Source organism: Macrobrachium nipponense, chromosome 5 (assembly GCF_015104395.2).
Source record: "Macrobrachium nipponense isolate FS-2020 chromosome 5, ASM1510439v2, whole genome shotgun sequence".
NCBI classification, from domain to species: domain Eukaryota; kingdom Metazoa; phylum Arthropoda; class Malacostraca; order Decapoda; family Palaemonidae; genus Macrobrachium; species Macrobrachium nipponense.
Genome location: NC_061107.1, coordinates 19,100,558 through 19,122,043, shown reverse-complemented (window position 1 = coordinate 19,122,043; position 21,486 = coordinate 19,100,558). Strand labels below are relative to the sequence as shown.

General features: G+C 41.1%; 1 protein-coding gene across 1 annotated transcript in view; it reads right to left on the bottom strand.

The window, feature by feature from the left end:
* LOC135215226 (RNA-binding protein NOB1-like) overlaps positions 1–21,486 on the bottom strand; it is a gene marked incomplete in the record, with an annotated part of 136,517 nt that overhangs the window by 17,616 nt on the left and 97,415 nt on the right. Inside the window, 1 exon segment of the mRNA XM_064249731.1 lies at positions 5,485–5,604. Within this exon segment, the coding sequence (XP_064105801.1) occupies positions 5,485–5,604 (120 nt within the window).

The following is a 21,486-nucleotide window of genomic DNA, read 5'->3' as shown; positions in this document are numbered from 1 at the left end:
ATGCCATCTATGTAGCAGTGGCATCTTGAGCTCACACCTCAATTTTTTGCTCGTGTAACCAAGCAAAAAATCAACCGAGTGACGACTCGTACCAAGGAAAATTCATACATTAATTCATTCGTAGGTCATGGTACCACTGCATTAAAATCAGAATCGCAGGAAGAAACGTTCATTAAACTAAAAGAGTAGGATAAAGAGATGACAACTGGATACCAATGTGAATAAAATGAAGCTTACAGTAGGTGGTATGCTGCAGGAGAGATTTAGGGATGAACTAAACACTACTACGCACTGAATGTACCTGATTGTATTATCACAAAATAGAAATGGAAAAAATGCTTTCCAGTGATCAAAATGTTCTATCAGCAAGAAAAATGAAGATAGTTTTCTTAAATCTTCACACATATTACCTTTATGGAAAACACTTGTTAGTGTATGGAAGACGGAGAGGAGGGGAAAGGGAGGAGGAGAGGTTATTGCTTGGAAGGAAATCTCCCTCCAGAAGGACTTCAGTTTTCAAGGACCTATCTGGGGCTATTCTTTTTGTTTTTTACTGGCACTATCTGAGGTTACTTCACCTCTGTTTTTTAATAGCATAGGACTAGCTTGAGAGTTACAGGGACCCCTATCCCACAACAAAACTATCTAGAGACATTTGTTTCTGGCATTTCTTTAAAATTTGCCTAAAGTTAAACATGGCATTGTCATTAAACATGTTGGAGACATGGATTACAACTTCTTTGTTGGGATGATAATTCTCCACAAAATTTTTTACATCATTCCACTTTGCAAAAATGTCCTTAATCCCTGAAGCAAGCACATTATGTAGGCCCATTCGTTTTATGAATTTTTCAAACCAGCCTCTGCTGGCCTTAAATTCACTAACAGGAGAGCTTGTTGTAGGCATTTTCTCACTGAGATCGGCATGCAACTTCCTCCAACACTTAGCTACGAGTTCTTTCTTGAATTCTATGGTGTTTCTAGCCTTTTTTACAGAAGGTCTAGCACTTGGAACTTCTTTGGCCCCATGATGGCTTATTTAGCAGTTGCACTCTAATAAAATAAAAAAAAAGCACAAAAACAATAAAAAGCACAAAAGGCATACAAATACCTGGGAATAATAGAAGAGAGGATATAAAACATCAAGAGATAAAGGACACGATCAGGAGAGAATATATGCAGAGACTTAAGGCGATACTCAAGTCAAAACTCAACGCTGGAAGTATGATGAGAGCCATAAACACATGGGCTGTACCAATAATCAGATACAGCGCAGGAGTAGTGGAGAGGATGGAGGCTGAACTCCGTAGCATAGACCAGAAAACTAGGAAACACACGACAATACACAAAGCACTACACCCAAGAGCAAATACAGACATACTATACATAACACACAAAGGAAGGAGGGAAGAGGGCTACTAAGCACAGAGGACTGCATCAACATCAGGAACAGAGCACTGGGGCAATATCTGAAAACCAGTGAAGACGAGTGGCTAAGGAGTGCATGGGAAGAAGGACTGATAAAAGTAGACAAAGACCCAGAAATATACAGAGAAAGGAGACTGACAAGCAGAACTGAGGGGTGGCACAACAAACCAATGCACGGATAGTACGAGACAGACTAGAGAACTGGTCAGCGATGAAACATGGCAATGGCTACAGAGGGGAGAACTGAAGAAGGAAACAGAAGGAATGCTAATTGTGGCACAAGACCAGGTTCTAAGAACCAGATATGTCCAAAGAATGATAGGAGGGAATAACATCTCAGCCATATACGGGAAGCATAAAATGAAAAACGAGACTATAAACCACATGGCAAGCGAATGTCCGGCACTTGCACAGAACCAGTATAAAAGGAGGCACAATTCAGTAACAAAAGCCCTCCACTGGAGCCTGTGCAAGAAATAAGTGGTACAAGCACCAACCTGAAGGAGTGATAGAAAATGATCAAGTAAAGACCCCCTGGGACTATGGGATCAGAACAGATGGGGTGATACGTGCCAATAGACCAGACATGACACTGATTGACAAAATTAAGAAGAAAGTATCACTCACTGATGTTGCAATACCATAGGACACAAGAGTAGAAGGGAAAGAGAGAGAAAAGACTGATAAGTATCAGGACCTGAAAATAGAAACAAGGTTATGGGATATGCCAGTGGAAATTGCACCCATAATTATAGGAACACTAGGCACGATCCCAAGATCCCTGAAAAGGAACCTTGAAAAATTAAATGCTGAAGTAGCTCCAGAACTTATGCAGAACTGTGTGCTCCTAGAAACAGCACATAGCGAGAAAAGTGATGGACTCCTAAGGAGGCAGGATGCAACCCGGAATCCCACACTATAAAAACCACACAGTCAAATAGGTTGACTGTGATAGGAGGGAGAAAAAAAAAAAATAAAATAAAAATAAAAATATATATATATATATATATATATATATATATATATATATATATATATATTAATCATCCACCCTCCAATCATTATACACAGCAACTTGCAGCCCTCTAGCCCAAGTAGTTTTCATTTCATTTAAGGTTAAAGACAGCAATGATCGTGAGTCTGTGGCCCTATAGGTACCAACAACACAGACCACCACAGGCTTGTGACTGGAGGTTTCATAGGCCGCAGCTGGGAGTATCATTCAATATTATACGCTGTACTGAATACTCGATTCGCCAAAGAAACTTCGGCGCATTTTTTACTTGTTTCTTAATAACATTACTAACTCGCGTCTTTTTCCTTCGCCTGATATTGATCTGTGTTGTTTCACAATTATATAATTATCAACAATAATGTTCTTCGAGCATTTTGTGTTTTACGATAATAGTAAATTTTCAAAGGTGTTCTTTATTCTGTTTTTTGTACGTTCAGTGTTTTTATTCTCATTTTAGAATATTAAGTATTGCATTAAAAACCCTTAAAGGATAAGGAAGAAGAAAACCAATTGTTACTCGTATGGTAATGGGTGAAGGACTCGACACTTCACCTGTTTCCTTTGTTTTTTGTTTTTCTTTTTTTTGACTGATTGTAAATACAAAGGAAAAGACTGAAATAAAAAGAGTAAATACTGAAGAAGGAACTTTATACAATTTATGCATATCATATATATATATATATATATATATATATATATATATATATATATATATATATATATATATACAGGCGGTACGGGTTACGACGGGTCCGGCGGTTACGACGTTCCGAGGTTACGACGCTTTTTCTTAAAAATATTCATTGAAAAATCTGCCTGGGTTATGACGCTTGTTACCGAGGTTACGACGCTGACGCTTCCGACGCTCTGAGTTTACGACAATTTTAAAAAACACATACTATGATCAAGATAAGAATCCTTTCTAGTTTATATTTTCCAATGAAAATCAATCACTATAATTCTCTCTCTCTCTCTCTCTCTCTCTCTCGACTACAAGAGTATGTTTTTTAGTATGATAAATAAATGATTTACTATTTTCAAATATTAATATTAATTTATACAGCAATAATATCAATTCATTAAAGAAAATACCATAGTGAATTAGTAAGATTTTAGCTTATATTTAAAAAATTATGGAAGAATGAAGGAAATCCCAGTCTTCTTCAAGTAACTTCCAGTAACCTTTTCTCAAGATTCAGGTACTAAAACTGTCAGATATATCAAGTTCTGTGACAGCCAGGAGGGGGAAAATTTGGGGTGTGACAGCCAGGAGGGGGAAAATTTGGGGGAAGAGCTGCAGTGTTGCAATCACGTGGTCCTGACATTTTCCCCCCTCTATCTCTCTCTCTCTCTCTCTCTCATTTACTGAGACTCGAGATTTTTTATGTACTTGTACTATTTGTTTTTAATACTTTCAAATAATAATAATAATAATAATAATAATAATAACTGTAATTACAAAATTCATATGTGATAGTATTTTAAAGAAATACAATACGTACTAATCTATCCTGTCACTTTAATTAAGGTTAACTCTCTCTCTCTCTCTCTCTCTCTCTCTCTCTCTCTCTCTCTCTCTCTCTCTTTTGCCACACAAGAAGCGTTATAAGTATTTTTTGAGAGAACAGAGAGAGATAAACACACACTCTCTTCTCTCTCTCTCTCTCTCTCTCTCTCTCTCTCTCTTTTACCGAGATGAAAGAATTTTTATGGTACTAGTATGTAAAATGTTTATTGATAATTTCAGTTATTTATAATAATAATAACAATAAAACTTTAATTACAAAATTCATAATGGTCGTATTTTTAAAGAGATGAAAATGACCTTTCCATTTCACTTGTAGGATAATTCCTCTTTCTTTACTGAGAATGAGAGAATTTTTACGGTAGATGCACGTGTTTATTATATTTTCAAATTAATAATAATAATAATAATAATAATAATAGAAGTAGTAATAATACGATAACTAATTTCAAAAGAAAATTCTTCCCTTTGTCTTTTTCTGTATCAATTTTCCCCACCTCAACTCGAGTGACACTCGAGCTTAACATGCCATACAATAGGTCAACGAATTTAATGGTTTTATTTAATCTTTCTCTCTTCTATCTCTCTCTCTACTTACTGAGTTGAGATCATTTTCATGGACGTGTATGTAATAAAGTTTATCATTAATATTTTTTCCAATAATAATACTATAAGTACAAAATTCATATCTGAGTATTTTAAATACAATAATCATTCCATTTCTCTCTTTTAAATACTGTAAGGACAACTCTCTCTCTCTCTCTCTCTCTCTCTCTCTCTCTCTCTCTCTCTCTCTCTCTCTCTCTCTCTCTCTCCACAAGATACTTGTCATACATTTGGTGTTTCTATTTCTCCTTTTATCTCTCTCTGCTCTCAGCAAAAGAATTGATAGACAGACAAAACATAACTGCACAGTCCTCTCTTTCTCTCTTCTCTGGAGAAATATATGTATTTATGGGAGGGGGAAAAAGTTGCCTACAGACATTCATTTCAATCTATTGAAACCGTAAGGAGTTATTTCTCTCTCTCTCTCTCTCTCTCTCTTTTGTATTTTAATGAAAATATACAGTAATTTGTGATACACATGTTGCACATGAAAAAAGTAAATTAGTGATAATTTTAGAGATACGGCCCTAAGAAAAATTGCAAATTAGTAGTGAAATTTTCCCTGTGGACATGTTTTCAAGAACGTCGTTCCGGCTTACGACGATTTTCGGGTTACGACGCGTCTTAAGAACGGAACCCCCGTCGTAACCCGGGGACCGCCTGTATATATATATATATAACACACATATATAATAATAATAATTTCTTGTTCTACTTTTTATAATAAATGTCCTTGCAATTCAGTTTTTATGTTTTGCTTTGCTTTTATTAATCTTGTATTTTCTTCTTCACAGTCCTTACATAATACACTGATTTGATATACTAAATTGTAATTCTTTTGATAACAATTATAAATGAAAATACTTTCTTCAACTCCAAACTGACTCCCAAACAAACAGATACCACTTACTATCATTCCTCTAGTGTTTATTGGTCTCTTGAAGTTAATCCAAACTTTTTGTGTTCCATCAGGATTGATTGTTACAGCCACTCTCTTCAAGGTTTTGTTGCCACATTTTGGACAGAATATCTGAAACCAAAAGTAAATGTTATTAAATTAGAAAGAACTAAAAGAATTCTTAATTAATGTCAGCAAGCTGCAGTTTCAATAAGTATACAGATAGGCTATAAACAGATCATGCCCAAACTCCCAGCTTTCACCATGCTGACCTCAAGAATAAGTTAGTATAGAAAAAATACAGTAAAGGTCTATTAAGAAATTCAATACCTAATTTGACTGCATGGATTAAGCCTAACAAAATTCTTGAAAGAATACGAACTTACCTGGCAGATATATACTTAGCTATAGTCTCCGACGTTCCCGACAGAATTTCAAATCTCGCGGCACACGTGACAGGTAGGTCAGGTGGTCTACCTTACCCGCCGCTGGGTGGCGGGTGTATGAACCAATCCGCCTCTCCTGCCAAATTTTCTCTTCCACCTGTCTCCTGAGGGGAGGCTGGGTGGGCCATTAGAAGTATATATCTGCCAGGTAAGTATGTACAAAACTTTATTGTAGTTTAACAATATAATTTTTGTACATGAACTTCCCTGCAAGATATATACTTAGCACTTAGCTGATTGGTACCCTGGTGGAGGGTAAGAGACAGCTAAAGTAATAAGGAGAGATGAGGAAACAACTGATGTTGATGGATACAAATAACCTTGGTTCTTACCTGTTCAGGCAGAAGACTTCATTGATACTGTCTCTGAGTCTGCATTGCCTGGAGAGCTACAGCTAGGACGTGACCTGATGCTGAAACTCTCGGATCTACCACTGGGATATCTGATCCCTTTGTGTGGTAGAATCCAAGTCGGATCCTGTTAAAGGGAACTTGTCCGCTTGCTTAACAGGTCCTAACCACTACTACTGCAAGGAGCCACACTCATCAGACCACCTAACCAGACTACTAAAGGTTAGTACTACGACCTAAAGAGATGCCTTCATGCATCCTCTTTAAGGGCAACAACAAAAAACACACAAGACATAAGGGAAAAAAAATATACTACTACTAAAAGGACGAGTTCCAGCTCCTGCCCCAGCACCGAATCCGCCGATACGTACGGGCCCAAGGCAAAGCATTTTTCGTAAGTGATTCTCACATCACGTAAGTAGTGGTTCGCGAAAACCGACGGACATCTCCAGAAAGTTGTCTCCAAGTTTCGCACGGACATATTCTTGTTGAAAGCAAGAGAAGTCGCTATGGCTCTTACTTCGTGGGCTTTCACTTTAAGAAGCCTAAACTGTTCTTCCTTGCAAGAACCGTGTGCTTCTTTGATGAGACTTCTTAAGAAGAAGGACAATGCGTGTTCTCGACAAGGACGGACGTAGTAGGGTCCTTTACAGAACACCAAAGGACCTCTTGATTGGCTTTCAGTTGCTCTTTTCTTCTAAGGTAGTATTTTACCATTCTCACTGGGCAAAGAGTTCTCTCTGGTTCTTCTCCTACCAGCGAAGATAACCCACGAATCTCGAAGTTCCTGGGCCATGGATTTGATGGGTTTTCATTCTTTGCAAGAAACCCAGGAAGGAAAGAGCAAATGACAGAGTCCTCCTTAAAACCCACATTACCATCAATCGCTTGAAGCTCACTCACCCTTTTGGTGGAAGCTAGAGCCATCAAGAACAGAGTCTTCCTAGTAAGGTCTTTGAATGATGCTGAATTAGGGGGTTCAAATCTAGAGGACCCAAGGAATTGAAGGACCACATCTAAATTCCAGCTAGGCGTCTTAGGAGACTATTTTCACTGTATCAAAAGACCAAATAAGGTCATGCAGGTCCTTATCCTCCGATAAATTGAGGCCTCTGTGTCTAAAGACAGTCACCACATACTTGCGATACCTTTAATCGTTGAAACGACTAGACCACATTCTTGTCTCAGCAAATAAAAAGAAAAGAAGTCAGCAATCTGGGTCACAGAGGTACTGGAAGAGGGAAACGTTATTTCTCTTGCACCATCTTATGAAGACATCCCACTTCGACTGGTACACTCGTAAGGTGGAAGACCTCCTAGCTCTAGCGATTGCCTTAGCAGCTGTTGACGAAAAGCCTTTCGCTCTGACCAGTTTCTGGACAGTCTGAAGCCAGTCAGACTGAGAGCGGTTTTTGGGGAGGTTTTTGTGGTACCTGACGAAGTGGGGCTGTCTGAGTAGATCGCTCCTTAGAGGAAGCGATCTTGGAAGATCCACCAGCCATTCCAGCACCTCTGTGAACCATTCTTGTGCTGGCCAAAAGGGAGCTATCAATGTCATTCTCGTGGAACCTGACTCTGCGAACTTTTTTAAAGTTAACCCCAGAATCTTGAAGGGGGGAAACGCGTATACGTCGAGTCCTTTCCAATCGAGTAGAAGAGCGTCTATCCCTATTGCCCCTGGATCCGAGATGGGCGAGCAATAAAGATCCAGTCTTTTGTTCTTTGAAGTTGCAAACAGGTCTAAGTGAGGCCTGCCCCACAACTTCCAAAGGCTCTGGCATACATCTTGGTGCAGAGTCCACTCTGTGGGAAGGACCTGATCTTTCCTGCTGAGGAGATCTGCCCTTACATTCCTCTCTCCCTATATGAATCTGGTGAGAAGTTTGATCCTCCTTTCTTCTGCCCACAGAAGAAGATCTCTTGCTGTTTCGTACAGAGAGAAGGAATGCGTCCCCCCGTTTCCTGATGTATGCCAGAGCCGTGGTGTTGTCCGAGTTTATCTGCACAATTGCTCCTGTTACATCGGACTCGAATTCTTTCAGAGCCAGCCACACGGCCATTAGTTCCTTCCTGTTGATGTGCCAAGAAAACTGGTCCCCCATCCAGGTTCCTGACACCTCCTTGGTTCCCCCAACCTGTTTCCGACGCATCGGAGAACAACACCAGGTTGGGGTTCTGGGATTGAAGAGACAGTCCCTGCGAGAACTTGTTGGGATCTGCCCACCATGTTAAATCCTTCTTGATCTGATGCGAAATGGACAGGGAGAACGTCAAATCCTGAGAAGGACGACTCCAATTCCGATGAAGAAAGGATTGGAGCGGTCTCAGGTGCAACCTTCCTGGGGAAACAAATTGCTCCAGAGAGGAGAGCGTCCCCAGCAGACTCATCCACTCCCTCACTGTGCATACTTCTTTCCCTAAGAAGGTTGTTACTTTCTCGAGTCCCCGGGCTATCCTTTCCTGAGACGGAAAAGCCTGAAAACTCCGAGAGTTCATCTGGATCCCCAGATAAACACACTCTTGAGCGGGAATCAAACTTGACTTCTGTAGATTGACCAGGAGTCCTAAAGAATACATCAAATCCAGGGTTTTCTTCAAGTCCTTCAGACAACGATCTCTGGAATTGGCCCTTATAAGCCAATCGTCGAGGTACAGCGATATCCTCACCCCTTCTAGATGAAGCCATTGTGCTACATTTCTCATGATGGCCGTAAAGACTTGGGGGGCCGTCGAGAGGCCAAAGCACAGGGCCATGAATTGAAAAATTCTCCCCCCCATCATGAATCTGAGAAACTTCCTCGAGGAGGGATGGATTGGTACGTGGAAGTAAGCGTCCTGTAAGTCCAAGGACACCATCCAGTCCCCTGGACGGAGTGCTGCTAGCACCGAAGCAGTGGTCTCCATCGTGAACTTCTTCTTTTCTACAAAGAAGTTCAGGGCGCTTACGTCCAACACCGGTCTCCATCCCCCTGAGGATTTCAGAACTAGGAAAAGGCGGTTGTAAAAGCCTGCAGAATGATGATCTGCCACCAGTTCGATCGCCTCCTTTTCCAGCATCTGATCTACTGCTAGTTGGAGGGCCTGATTCATGATGGGGTCCCTGTATCTGGCTGTCAACTCCCTCAGGGTAGTCGTCAAGGGAGGCCTCGTAGAGAACGGGATGAGGTACCCCTTCCTCACTATTGAAAGGGTCCAGGAATCTGCGCCTTTCTGGGCCCAGACTTCTGCAAACTGTAAAAGCCTGGCGCCTACAGTTGTCTGAAGGACTCGAGTCTTACTTGGGAGGTTTGACTGACTTCGCAAAAGTCTTCCCTCTTCTATTTGGTTTACGACCTCTAAACGAAGTGGATCTAGAGGTAGAAGCCCCTCAAAAGGGTTCCTGAGAGGTCGACTTCGCTTTCTTCATCTTAGTCGGGAAGGAAGGACGAGGCTTTCTTGCAGACTGTGCTAGTAGGTCCTGCGTGCGTCGCTTTGGCAGAGAGAGCCTTCGATATATCTTGAATAAGATGTTTAGGAAATAGCTGTGCGGAGAGAGGAGCAAACAACAAAGACGATCTCTGTGCATGTGAGACAGACTTTGTCAAAAAGGAGCAAAATACTGATCTTTTCTTCAAGACCCCTGCCCCAAACAGTGAAGCGATTTCGCTGGCTCCATCCCTCACCGATTTATCCATACAGGATAAAACACAATTCAAATCCTCCGGAGAAAAAGGGTCTGGTCCTTGAGTTTTCTTGGCTAGGACTCCAAGGGACCAATCGAGAAAGTTGAACACCTCCAACACTCTAAAAATGCCTTTTAGAATGTGATCCATCTCGTTCATAGCCCACGTAGTTTTGGCCGAGTTCATTGCTGATCTTCTAGTGGCGTCTACCAGGGCCGAAAAATCTGCGTCAGCTGAGGACGGGAGGCCTAGCCCCAAAGGCTCTCCTGTCTCATACCAAAATCCGGTCCGTCCGGAAAGCTTCGACGGAGGGAAGGCAAACATAGTTTTCCCCGCTTCCTCTTTGGTGCGCATCCAGGAACCGAAGCTCTTGAGCGCTTTTTTCATAGATAGGGTCGGTTTCATTCTCACACACGAAGACCCTTTCGTTGCCTTCACCGTGGAGAACAACGAGTGTGGAGAAGGAGGAGCAGTAGGGCTCAGAGACTCCCTGAACTCCTGAAGGAGAAGCTCTGTGAGCTTCTTGTACGAAGAAACTGCTGCCGATGCACTCGTTTCTTCCTCAGAGCCTTCCTGGTCTTCTTGAAGAGGAGAACGAGGATGATCCTTAGATGAATTCCTTGCGGGGGTGCAGTGCGAGGTTGGAGACAAACGTCTTGAAGGAGGAGACGTGTCCAAAGGAGAGCGGCGAGTCGAAACCGAAGGGCGCTTTTCCGAAAATTCTTGTCTCATCTCGCAGTCCTTCCTAGAAGAGGACGAAATCTTAACAGCAGAAGAGGTAGGACTCCCGTCCCTAGAAAGACCACGTCTATTCACAGGAAGCTTACGAGAGGGAGAGCGCCTACTATAATCCTGGCGCCGATCGTGAGGAGAGCGGCTGCTAGGAGCCGAGCGCCTATCAGGCACAGGGCGCTTGGGGGAATCCTGGCGCCTACCAAGCGGAGAAACGTTGCTAAGAGTTGAGCGCCTGTCAGGAGCAGGGCACTTGAGAGGCTCTTGATGCCTACGAAGCGGAGAGCGGCTGCTATGCTCCGAGCGCTTAATCGGAAAAGGGCGTTCGACAAGATCTTGGTCCTTACCAAGCGGAGAACGTCTGTAAGGCTCCGAGCGCCTAACCGAGGAAGGGCGCTTGAGACGTTCTTGACTTCTAGCAAGAGGGGAACGGTCAGGAGTAGGAAGCCTCGAGAACGAAGAGCGCCTACTAGGAGAACGCAGCAGTCGAGGTTCAAGGCGCCTCTCTCCAGGAGAACAGCTACTAAGAGAAGGACGCCTACCAAGCGCAGGGCTCCTACTAGACTCTTGATGTCTTACAGGTGAGGAGCGAACTCCATGTGAAGAGCGCCTACTAGTCACGGGATCCGAAGTACGATAATAGTAGTCGGAAGGAGAAGCGCACCTACTCTCAGAAGGGCATTCCCTAGGCTCTCGGAGAAGACGAGGAGAGGAACGACGAGACGGAGATGACGAAATAAGCCTTCCTTGACCTGAGCGACTTTCTCCAATTGAATGAACTCTGGAGGAAGGAGAAAGAGACGGGGCGGAGCGTCTACCGGAGGCAGGAATCCGATCTGGGGAAATACCTTCGTAATCCATTGAGCGCCTATCCGACGATTGGCGCCTCGACACCTCAGAGAGAGAACCAGGGGAGTGGTGCCACTCTCGGGAAATCCTATGATGTGTTGAAGCATCCTCAAAAGAAGGAGATCGCCGATTATGAGGAGAGCGTTCTTTCGACGAAAAGCGCCTCGATCTCTTAATAGGAAGAGAAACATCCTTCCTTCTACGGGATCTCGATGCTAAGGAGTCCGCCAGGGCCGAGATCTGAGCTTGTAGGCCCGCCAGCACTCGAGTCGGTGAGTCAACAGGATCTTCTTCCGAAGCAAACTCAGAACGAGGAGCAGGAGAAGAGGGGCGATCACAGGATCTCCTAGGCTTCTTTGCTTGCAAGGAAGCTACTTCAGAAAAGTCTTCTGGGCTGGACGCTAAAGTACTGAAGGGAGCCTCCGAAGCCCTCTTCAACGGGCGTGAAGCCTCCTTAGAGTTCCAACCACGTTTCGGAGAAGGCGAAGAAGACGACAAGAAACACTGGCGAAGTATCTCCTTCTTCTTACGATCCAAGGCAGCCTGGGTGCGAACTTCAGGATCTGCCGAGGGGACGCCTGACCGGTGGGGGCTCTCCCTAGCCCTCCTGTGGCTTTCGACTTTCCTCCTCCACTGGAACTGGGAGTCTGGAAGAGGTCTAGGCCTGGAGGCACTAAGGAGCCGGTCAGACGCACCCTTCACATCACTGGGGACACTGCACTTATCATCACTGACACTCTTACCTTGATCAGTTCGAAGAGTCTAGTCTTCCCTAGAACGCAAGGAAGCCTTTGAGGCCGCCGCCACCGAAGACGAATCTACGGCTTCGGCGCGGGGAGCAGGGGCTGAGACCTGGGAGGAAGGTTCTAAAACTACATTAATGTTAGTTTCGTTCTCACTCACTCTCGACCTGCTCGAACTCCTAGAAGAAGCCTTACGTACCATCTCTTTCAAGTTTTCTAATATAAGAAGAAAGAGCCTTATATTCATCTTTGTTCAAAACCTCACATTCTTGACAAGGGTTACTAAACGAACATTCATTCCCCCTACATTTAACACAGATAGTGTGAGGGTCAACCGCAGCCTTCGGTAACCTCACCTTACATCCATCAGTCAAACATACTCTAAACAAAACCGGAGTTTTGGGAACAGAATCAAGATCAGACATTTTACAAGAAAATCCAGCGCAAAGTCAATAACGGTCCACAATAAGCGTATGCCAAGCCAAAATAGAGCGAATACGTCACCAAAAAGGTCCAAATCAATCTCCAGGCAAGCGAGAATCGAAGAATCTATCGGAAGGAAATGACAACAGTTGTTATCGTTTCAAGCGACAGAGAAAATCTGGCAGGAGAGGCGGATTGGTTCATACACCCGCCACCCAGCGGCGGGTAAGGTAGACCACCTGACCTACCTGTCGCATGTACCGAGAGATTTGAAATTCTGTCGGGAACGTCGGAGACTATAGCTAAGTATATATCTGGCAGGGAAGTTCATGTACAAAACATTATATTGATGCACCTACCTACCACACAAGATAATACTGCACCAAATAATCAAGAATTCTTTGTGAATACAATAACTTTACATACTACAAATGATTGTAATTTATTGAATAAAATATATAAATCATTTGACAGGTATCCCCATGAGTGCCAATTGAAGTCCTAATATGAAAATTTTTTAATCAATTTGGATTTTTCATAGCTAACACACCTGAGGTCTTAACATTAAGATAACTCTTCTGGTCCCAGCTAGAAACTGGTAAAAAACAATAAAAAAATTGTATAAGCAAGGAATCTGTGGCATCTGACATCTAACACATAGATGAGGTGAAAGTAAGTCAGAGTCCATGCTTGAACCATGCATTTAGTCTTTCTTCAACTGCCTTGGAGAGAAGATGTTCACCCTTGCTCTCCTTCTCCCCAGCTGGTTTTTTCACTAAGCTCATTATTACTTCCTTTCTTTCTTGTGCTTTGGGTATCTGTGTGCGTTTTGTGATTTCATTATGAATTCCTCTCTGATCTATGAAGTACCATAAGCATCAACATGTGTCCCAGCCTTCGAGGGTTCCCGTGTTCATGCTTCCTAGCTTACTCTTTGGCCGACTCATGTAAAACTTCCAGTAGATGTCATTCTCATTTTTGTAACATTATCAAACCATCCCCAGCGTATTGCTCCTGGCCTGTTGAGAGTAGAAGAACTTCCACAAGGAGGAGGAGTATCAAAGGAAGTCAGCGCGTCCATCTTGGGAAGGATTCACTCATCCTCAAGTGGACGTTTCAGTTTTCCCTTCTTCCAGACATATTCCTACATGTTTCATCATCCATTGATGCCTTGTCTCCTTCCTTTTCTTCTACTGATTCATCTTTGGAAGCTCAGGGTGAGTTTATATTTTATATTTAGATTTTCATGATTAAAATTCTTAATTATTATTCATACAGAAGGCAGACTAAAAATATACTACATTTAACATCATTGAATATTGTGTTAACTCTACACACCAGATTATATGAGCTCTTTAATGCTAATAATGACCCTTATCATTATTTTAATATTAAACATTGTTCATATATTCTAAGTAAGACACACTAAAAGAGAATTTAATCTTTAAATACTAGGCAGAGACTTTATATTTAATTATAACTTTTTCATTAACAAGATGTTCCTAATGAATTTTTCACATGCTGACATATCACTTGCATATTGCACAGTATAAGAGAGTAAATGTTTACTCAACAGGCAGTTGAGTTGTACTTACAACTGGATTACAAAGAACACTGTAGTATATGTACAAACAATAAGTGGAGTAAAACATGCTGGTTAGGCCCTGTCTACATGACCAGACTTTGTCCACAAGCAAAAGTGATAGTAATTTGTATGTTGCCAGACTTGCCGCTTTTTTCAGCCATACACATCGCTGAAGTGTTTGTAGAGCGCTTTGAACTAAGACTCCGGGGTATATAACATACACAACTGCCCGGCATAAGAATGACTAAGATTAATTCAAAGAGCCAATGCATTAGTTTTATTATTAAAAACAGGTTCTGTATATGAAAAGCACAATACAAATTTTTCATACTGCTAAAGTAATTATATATGAATACATGAAAACATTTACTGGAATATACAGAGATTGTGAACATGAGGATTATATAGATAACTGGAATTAAATAGACCTTGATATCCATGGGAACAAATTCTTAAATTTTTCTACCTTGTAATTTTTTATATGAAATTATGTACACTGACCTTGATCTTCAAGCATTATATATATATATATATATATATATATATATATATATATATATATATATATATAATATATATATATATATATATATGTAATAGTGTGGCACAGTGTCGTTATTCCAAAAGACAATAACTTAATAATACTTAAGAAAAGGGCACGAAACGGATAATAAGGAAGAAAGGGAAAGGGAATACGATAATGATTTTTCTTAGCGAAGGGATTTTGTTACTCCAAACATTAGGCTTTTAGCCATTAGACATCTGGTTTTCATCTCCCCCCAAAAGCCTCTGTCCGTACCAGCAATTAGTGACCAACAAGAGATTATGGGCGACGAGCGATATCTACCAGGCATATTCGAGAAATTGGAAACTACTCTCATTAGCGCCTATGACTAATCGGCGTTCCCTTCGTGAACAGGTCAGAGAGAGCCATCTGGCATACGTTAAAAAGGAATTCTATGACTCGTTGTTCAAAGGAGGGGAGTGCCGAACTCTTAAGCGCTCCACCCTCTCGAGATAGACCTAAGGACTTCGACGAATCAAAAGCCATGAGTGTTGGTCATAAGACAGCCCAAAAGAAGTATCAACGAATGACCTATGAGGTTTACCAAGGGATACGCCCCTAAGAGCCAGGACATGAAGAAGGAGGCGTATACAAATTCAAAGCCTACGAATTACTGTAGAAGACCTGACAGGAAGGCGGTCTCGTATGAAGTTAGCAGCCACTAAGACACAAAAAGTCTTTCAGAAAATGCCACACCCAGTCAGAATCCAAAAATCCAAAGGCGGGGCTAAGGAGATTTCAACTGAACAAAAAGGCGAGACAGAGAGAGAGCAGCAGCAAAAGGAAGCAGAGAAAAAAGGGGAACAGAGAAGCCAGAGAGAGAACAACCGGGGAGCCTGAGGGGAGAACTGCAGTGGGCATGGCCGTGAAACAGAGAAGGACAGAAGAATCCCCAGAAGAAGAACAGGTGCAAAAGTGTGGTGTGCGAAGCAATCAAAGACAGTGAAAGTGACAATCAATACTCAGTAAATTTCCCTCGTGCCTATAGACTCGTAATTGCAACAAGTGCCAATTAAGTTTTATCAGTCCAAGAGCCCAGTAACTCAGAAGGTGGAAAGACATTTGTAAGAACCCCTACGAAGAATAAACTTAATGCAAAGAAACATATCAATTAATTTCTCATCCTAACAGAACCCCTTTACCTAATTCCCCAAAGTACAGCCTCCACGGCACACGTTACCTTAGATCTGTGCAAAGAAAGTAAGTACCGTCACAGATTAATTGGTGGCAGAGCGATGGGATTAGCGATGACATAAAGATTGATATAGTGACAAGATTAATTGATGTCGAGCGGTAAGGATAGGAAGAGACAAAAGAGACAGCAAAGAAATGGTGATTAGCGACGTGATACGAAGACACGAATGACAGTTAAAAACAGCGGCAGCGAAACAGAATCAAAAGTTTAGTGTCGGCATAAAAGATTTCAATCCATTCACGCCACTCGAAAAAGAAAGTTCTCCCCAAAGACAGTTACCAGTGCTTCCCCAAATACAAAAACAGTTACCGAGTCGTAACAATAAAAGCGCTCCAAAAAAAAAGCCACCCACACTCCACGAAGAAAAACTCCACTCCGAAGAACAAGAACAGTCGTTCCACTAGAAGAACAAGATGCCGAACGCGTAAAGAATATATCAAGAGGAAAAAAGCACAATTCAGAAAACGCCCAATTCAACGCGCTTCCTTTCCCATCCCGAAGAGAAGAAGAGAGAGAGAGAGGTCCCCTTTCGAAGAGAAGAGAAGATAAGTCCAAAATAATATCCCCACACTTACATAACATTAAACTCCATTAAAAGTAAATTATGCGATTAACATTTCAGTTAGACAATTTCTGGTATTTCAAGATTAAAAGATTTTCTCTCTGAACTTTTTTTTTTGGCAACGAAACTCTACGATATTTCTTATTTTACTAATTTTAACTAATCAGCTACTAAGACCTTTTCCCGAACATTTGTATTTACTAACCAATAACTATAAATTTTAATTTGAATTTTGATTGTGTCATTTTATGTTATTTTTGTGATTTTGGTTGTTTTTTGTGATTTCTTATACTTTGATTTTTTTTGTTTTAGTATTTGCTTTTTACTTGTTACGTCGAATGAATGTTTACTTGTTTTTACTTTGTTTTAACCAGGGTAACTCACGAGAGGTCTCTCGTTAGCGTACAGTTTACGGTCAGTTCAGTATCGTTTTACCAGTACTGTTAAGAGGGTTTTTGTTGTTGTTTAAGAATCGCTTACCGGTAACGTAAGACTTTGAGAATATTTCAGGGGAAAATTCCTTTATTTTTTTTTGGTGATCGAATACTTTAGTAAAAACAGTTTATTGTTATTATCATTTTCTTTTGGGATATTACGGTCATAACTTTGATACTTTTAATGATACTCAGTACTTAAGAAAATTTCCATTAACGAGTCGATGGTCAAAGGGAGACCGACTCCTTATCAGAACGTAAGAACGCCTGTGCTCACGAGAAGTCAAACAAGGAAAATAAACATGCCGGAAAGTACACAGTCCGCGAATTCTAACGCAGCAGTAATGGGAACACATAAGGGGCATGTGATTAATCACATAGCTAAATTTTGCGGAAGAAAGAATGGTCAGTTAGCTTGTAACTTAGAGAACTGGATAGAGCAGGTGGAGACACGCCTAGATAGCATAACGGGGACAGATAGAGAAAAGCTTATTGAAGCCAAGAGTTATCTTGATTTGGAAGCCGGAGGAGACTTAGAGCGATACGTCCACTCCGAGACTTACCGAGATCTTAAGAATTGGGAAGAACTGAAACGGTATTTTAGGAAGGTCTATTCCACAGTTGGTGAAAGAGATCCAGTCACTAGTTTGGCAAGGATAGTGCGTCAATTTAAGTTAGACGAAAGACGTTATCAAGAGTTTAGCTCTCAGTTGTATAACAATATGAATGAATGGGGTAACTTCATGGAATCCACAGGTTGGATAGAGGTAGAAGGAGGCAAGCAAAAAATGCTAATGAGTCATGTTTAAAAAAATATTTAGACTAGCAATAATGATTGGAAGCCTGCCTACGGAAGTTATTGCAAGGATGACACGTAAGTGGGAGACATCCGATGATGTAGCAGAGATTGAAGAGGAGGAAACAAAAATCCTAGGTAGAAGACCTGAAGGGAATCCTATATACAGACCTTTAGGCGCTATAGGACAAAAGGAAAGAGGTCCAAATAGATCTAGAACACCATCTAGAAATCAGAATAAGATACCAGGTAAATCTTCTCAAGGAGGATTTTCGACAGTCACGTGTTATAACTGTCAGAAGAGAGGACATCATGCCAGTGACTGCCGAGGGATGGCCTTCTGTCCTTTCCATAAAAGAACAGGACATAGTGCTCGAGAATGCAGAAATAAATTTGTTTCAACTCCTAGAGGTAGATCTCAGTCGAGAGGCAGAGGTAGAAACCAAAGTCAATCTCCCCCAGCTAGAGGAAATAGGGATTCTGTCCCAAATAGATATGCTAATCAAACAGCAAGCATAGGTTATGAATCAGTTCAGTCAACGTCAGACGACGCAATGGGAAATTTTCTGCTTACTGGTACAATGAATCTTCCTCTATAACAGAGAGAACGTCCGGAATGTCAAGGCTAAGCCCAGCTACACAGGTTAGCAAAGTTGATGTAGGAAATGAATATAATTATAGACCATTATTTCCCGCACATGTCGGTCTAGAGAAACCTATTATTACATTCTTTGATACAGGTAGTCCTAAGAATATAATGTCAGAAAAGGTGTATCGGTTGTATTTTTCTCATTTAAGTTTGAATCCAGCAGTAGATTGTAGAATCACAGACGTCAGGGTAATGATATCCACGTAATTGGACAGTTAGATTTTCCATTTAGGCTAGGAAGAATTGCTCTAAGAGAAAATGTTCTGGTAGCCAGAGATATACAATTAGCTTTTGCTCATTTGCTGATAGGTTATCCAACTATGGCTAGACAAGGGATAAGCATTGATGCCCCTAGAGAACAACTAGTGATTAAAAACGGTCGTGAGATTTCTAGAATACCAATATGCAAGCTAATTAAAAGAACTCAGACTCAACAGAATCCCACGATAAAAGGTATTTTAAAGAAGGATAAGACAGAGGGAAGATATCCAGAATGCATCACGAGTTCACAACAGATCATTAACCTCTTAGAATCAAATCAATGCACTTATTTAAAGTTAGAAAGGGAATTAAGACTTAAACCAGGAGAAGGTACGTGGGTAGAATGTACAGTAAACCCAATTTTTGAAGGGAAGGAAATTCTCACGCTTACTGAAAAGTCGCAAGTAAACGGAATACATTATTCTTCTAGTTTACATGAAGTTAGACAGAGCAAAATAGCTTTACAGATTACCAATAACAGAGGAGGAAAGGTTAAATTAACACCAGGTACAGAGATAGGCCTAGCAGAAGTATACTCAATACCTATCCGAGTTGTAGAAAGGGAAACGGTAGCCGCGATCCGTAAAGGAAATGAAAATTACGCTCAGGACATAAAACTGAGAAGAGCTAAGATAGGATTTCATTTAAAGGACATTAAGGAAAACCATGTTAGAGAAGAATTCATAGACTTACTGTGCGAATATAATGATATAGTCGCTCTAGACGGCGACATCTTGGGAAATACACGCGAAATAACGCACAAGATAGACATTCCATCAAACACAAAGCCAATTTACATACCAGCCTACAGAGTAGCACATTCCCAGAAGGAGATCATTGAAAGAGAAGTACAAAGAATGAATAGGCAAGGAATAATAGAACCGTCTAAATCCCCATGGTCCTTTCCACTTTTGCTAGTTCCTAAAAGGGACAAAACTTATAGAATAGTTGTGGATTTCAGAAAATTGAACCAAATTACTGAAAATGATCCTTATCCAATGCCGTCAATGCGAGATCTTATCGCCACTATAGGGTCCAGAGATATTTCACACATAGATTTATTGCAGGGATTCTTGCAAATCCCTCTAGACGAAGAAAGTAAACCTTTGACTGCTTTTTCCACTAGTAACGGCAGATACCAGTATGTAAGAATGCCCTTTGGTCTAAAGTCAAGCCCGGTAACTTTTGTAAGATTAATGGATAAAATTTTGGGCGATTTACTAGGCAAGGATGTACACTGTTACATAGATGATTTGGTAATAGCAACAGACACCATAGAGGAACACATAGACTTAGTCAGAGAAGTCCTAAAGAGATTAAGAAAAGCCAACCTGAAGCTTAAACTAAAGAAATGTAACTTCCTTAAAAGGAAAATAGACTACCTTGGTCATACACTAAGTGAAAAGGGCGTAGAAGTAAACGACTTAAAGATAAAGTCAATCAAGGAATATCCTACATCTCAGTGCAAGAAGGACGTAAAGTCATTCTTAGGTTTAGCAGGATTTTACCGCAAGTTCATAGGGAACTTTGCAGTCATATCAGCTCCACTAACTGGACTTTTAAAGGAACACGTATCATTTACATGGACATACGAGCAGCAAGAAGCATTCGATGAATTGAAAGAAAGATTACCACATCCCCCAGTACTTAGCTTCCCAGACTTTGGCAAAGAATTCTTTTTAGCCACGGACGCAAGCCACATTGGTATAGGAGCATGTTTAATGCAAAGACAAGATAATAAGTATAATGCGATAGCTTATTACAGTAGGAAATTAAAGCCCTCAGAAGTGAACTACTCAGTAACAGACCTCGAGTCTCTAGCTATAATAGACGCTTTAAAGCATTTCAGATATATCATTTTTGGTTACAAGACAACCGTGTTCACGGATCATTCACGCCGCAGTAGAAATGCATAAAGAACCCTAATTTTTCTGGACGAAGAGCCCGTTGGTTCATGACAGCCCAGTTATGATATAGAGGTGAGATATGTCCCTGGGAAGACGAATAAGGTAGCAGATGCATTATCAAGATATGTGTCACAAGGTGATAGTATAAATATGATAATTCAAGAAGAAGAAAAGAATGAAACAATGTGCAATGACGTAAATGTACTCACCATGCACTATACAGAGGAGCTTTCCCGGCAAAATTTCATAAAGGAACAAGAAAGAGATGAAGATATAAGGAACTGTTCAAATACGTTAGAAACGAAAGAAAACACAGCCACAAGAATTAACCGAACTAGGTAGGAAGGTTGGATGTCCCACAGATGCACTAACGGACATAGATGGCGTATTAATTTGGATGTGTCACGAATATGACCCATTTGGTCAATTTCTAGGTGTACTGCACAAAAGGTTAGTACCTAAGAGTCTAAGAAACAAGGTCATTGAGCTAATGCACGACGATGACATGAGAGCTCACCCAGGAAGGGATGAGACAATTAGACTAATCCAGAGAACTTTCCATTGGAAGGGAATTCACAAGGATGTTAGTAATTATGTGAAGAGCTGCAATACATGCAACAGCTACAAGGAAGAACAGACAAGGAAGTACCACTAGGGAAATATCCTATCCCACAGACTCCTTTCGAAAGAGTATCTATTGATCTTATCACTAATCTTCATACCACGAGTAAAGGGAATAAGAATATACTAGTATGTACGACGCGCTCACGAGATATACAGAGTTGGTACCACTAACTAGTAAAAGTGCCAAGGATTGTGCAACCGCACTCTTCGATAAGCTATTTTGCAGATATT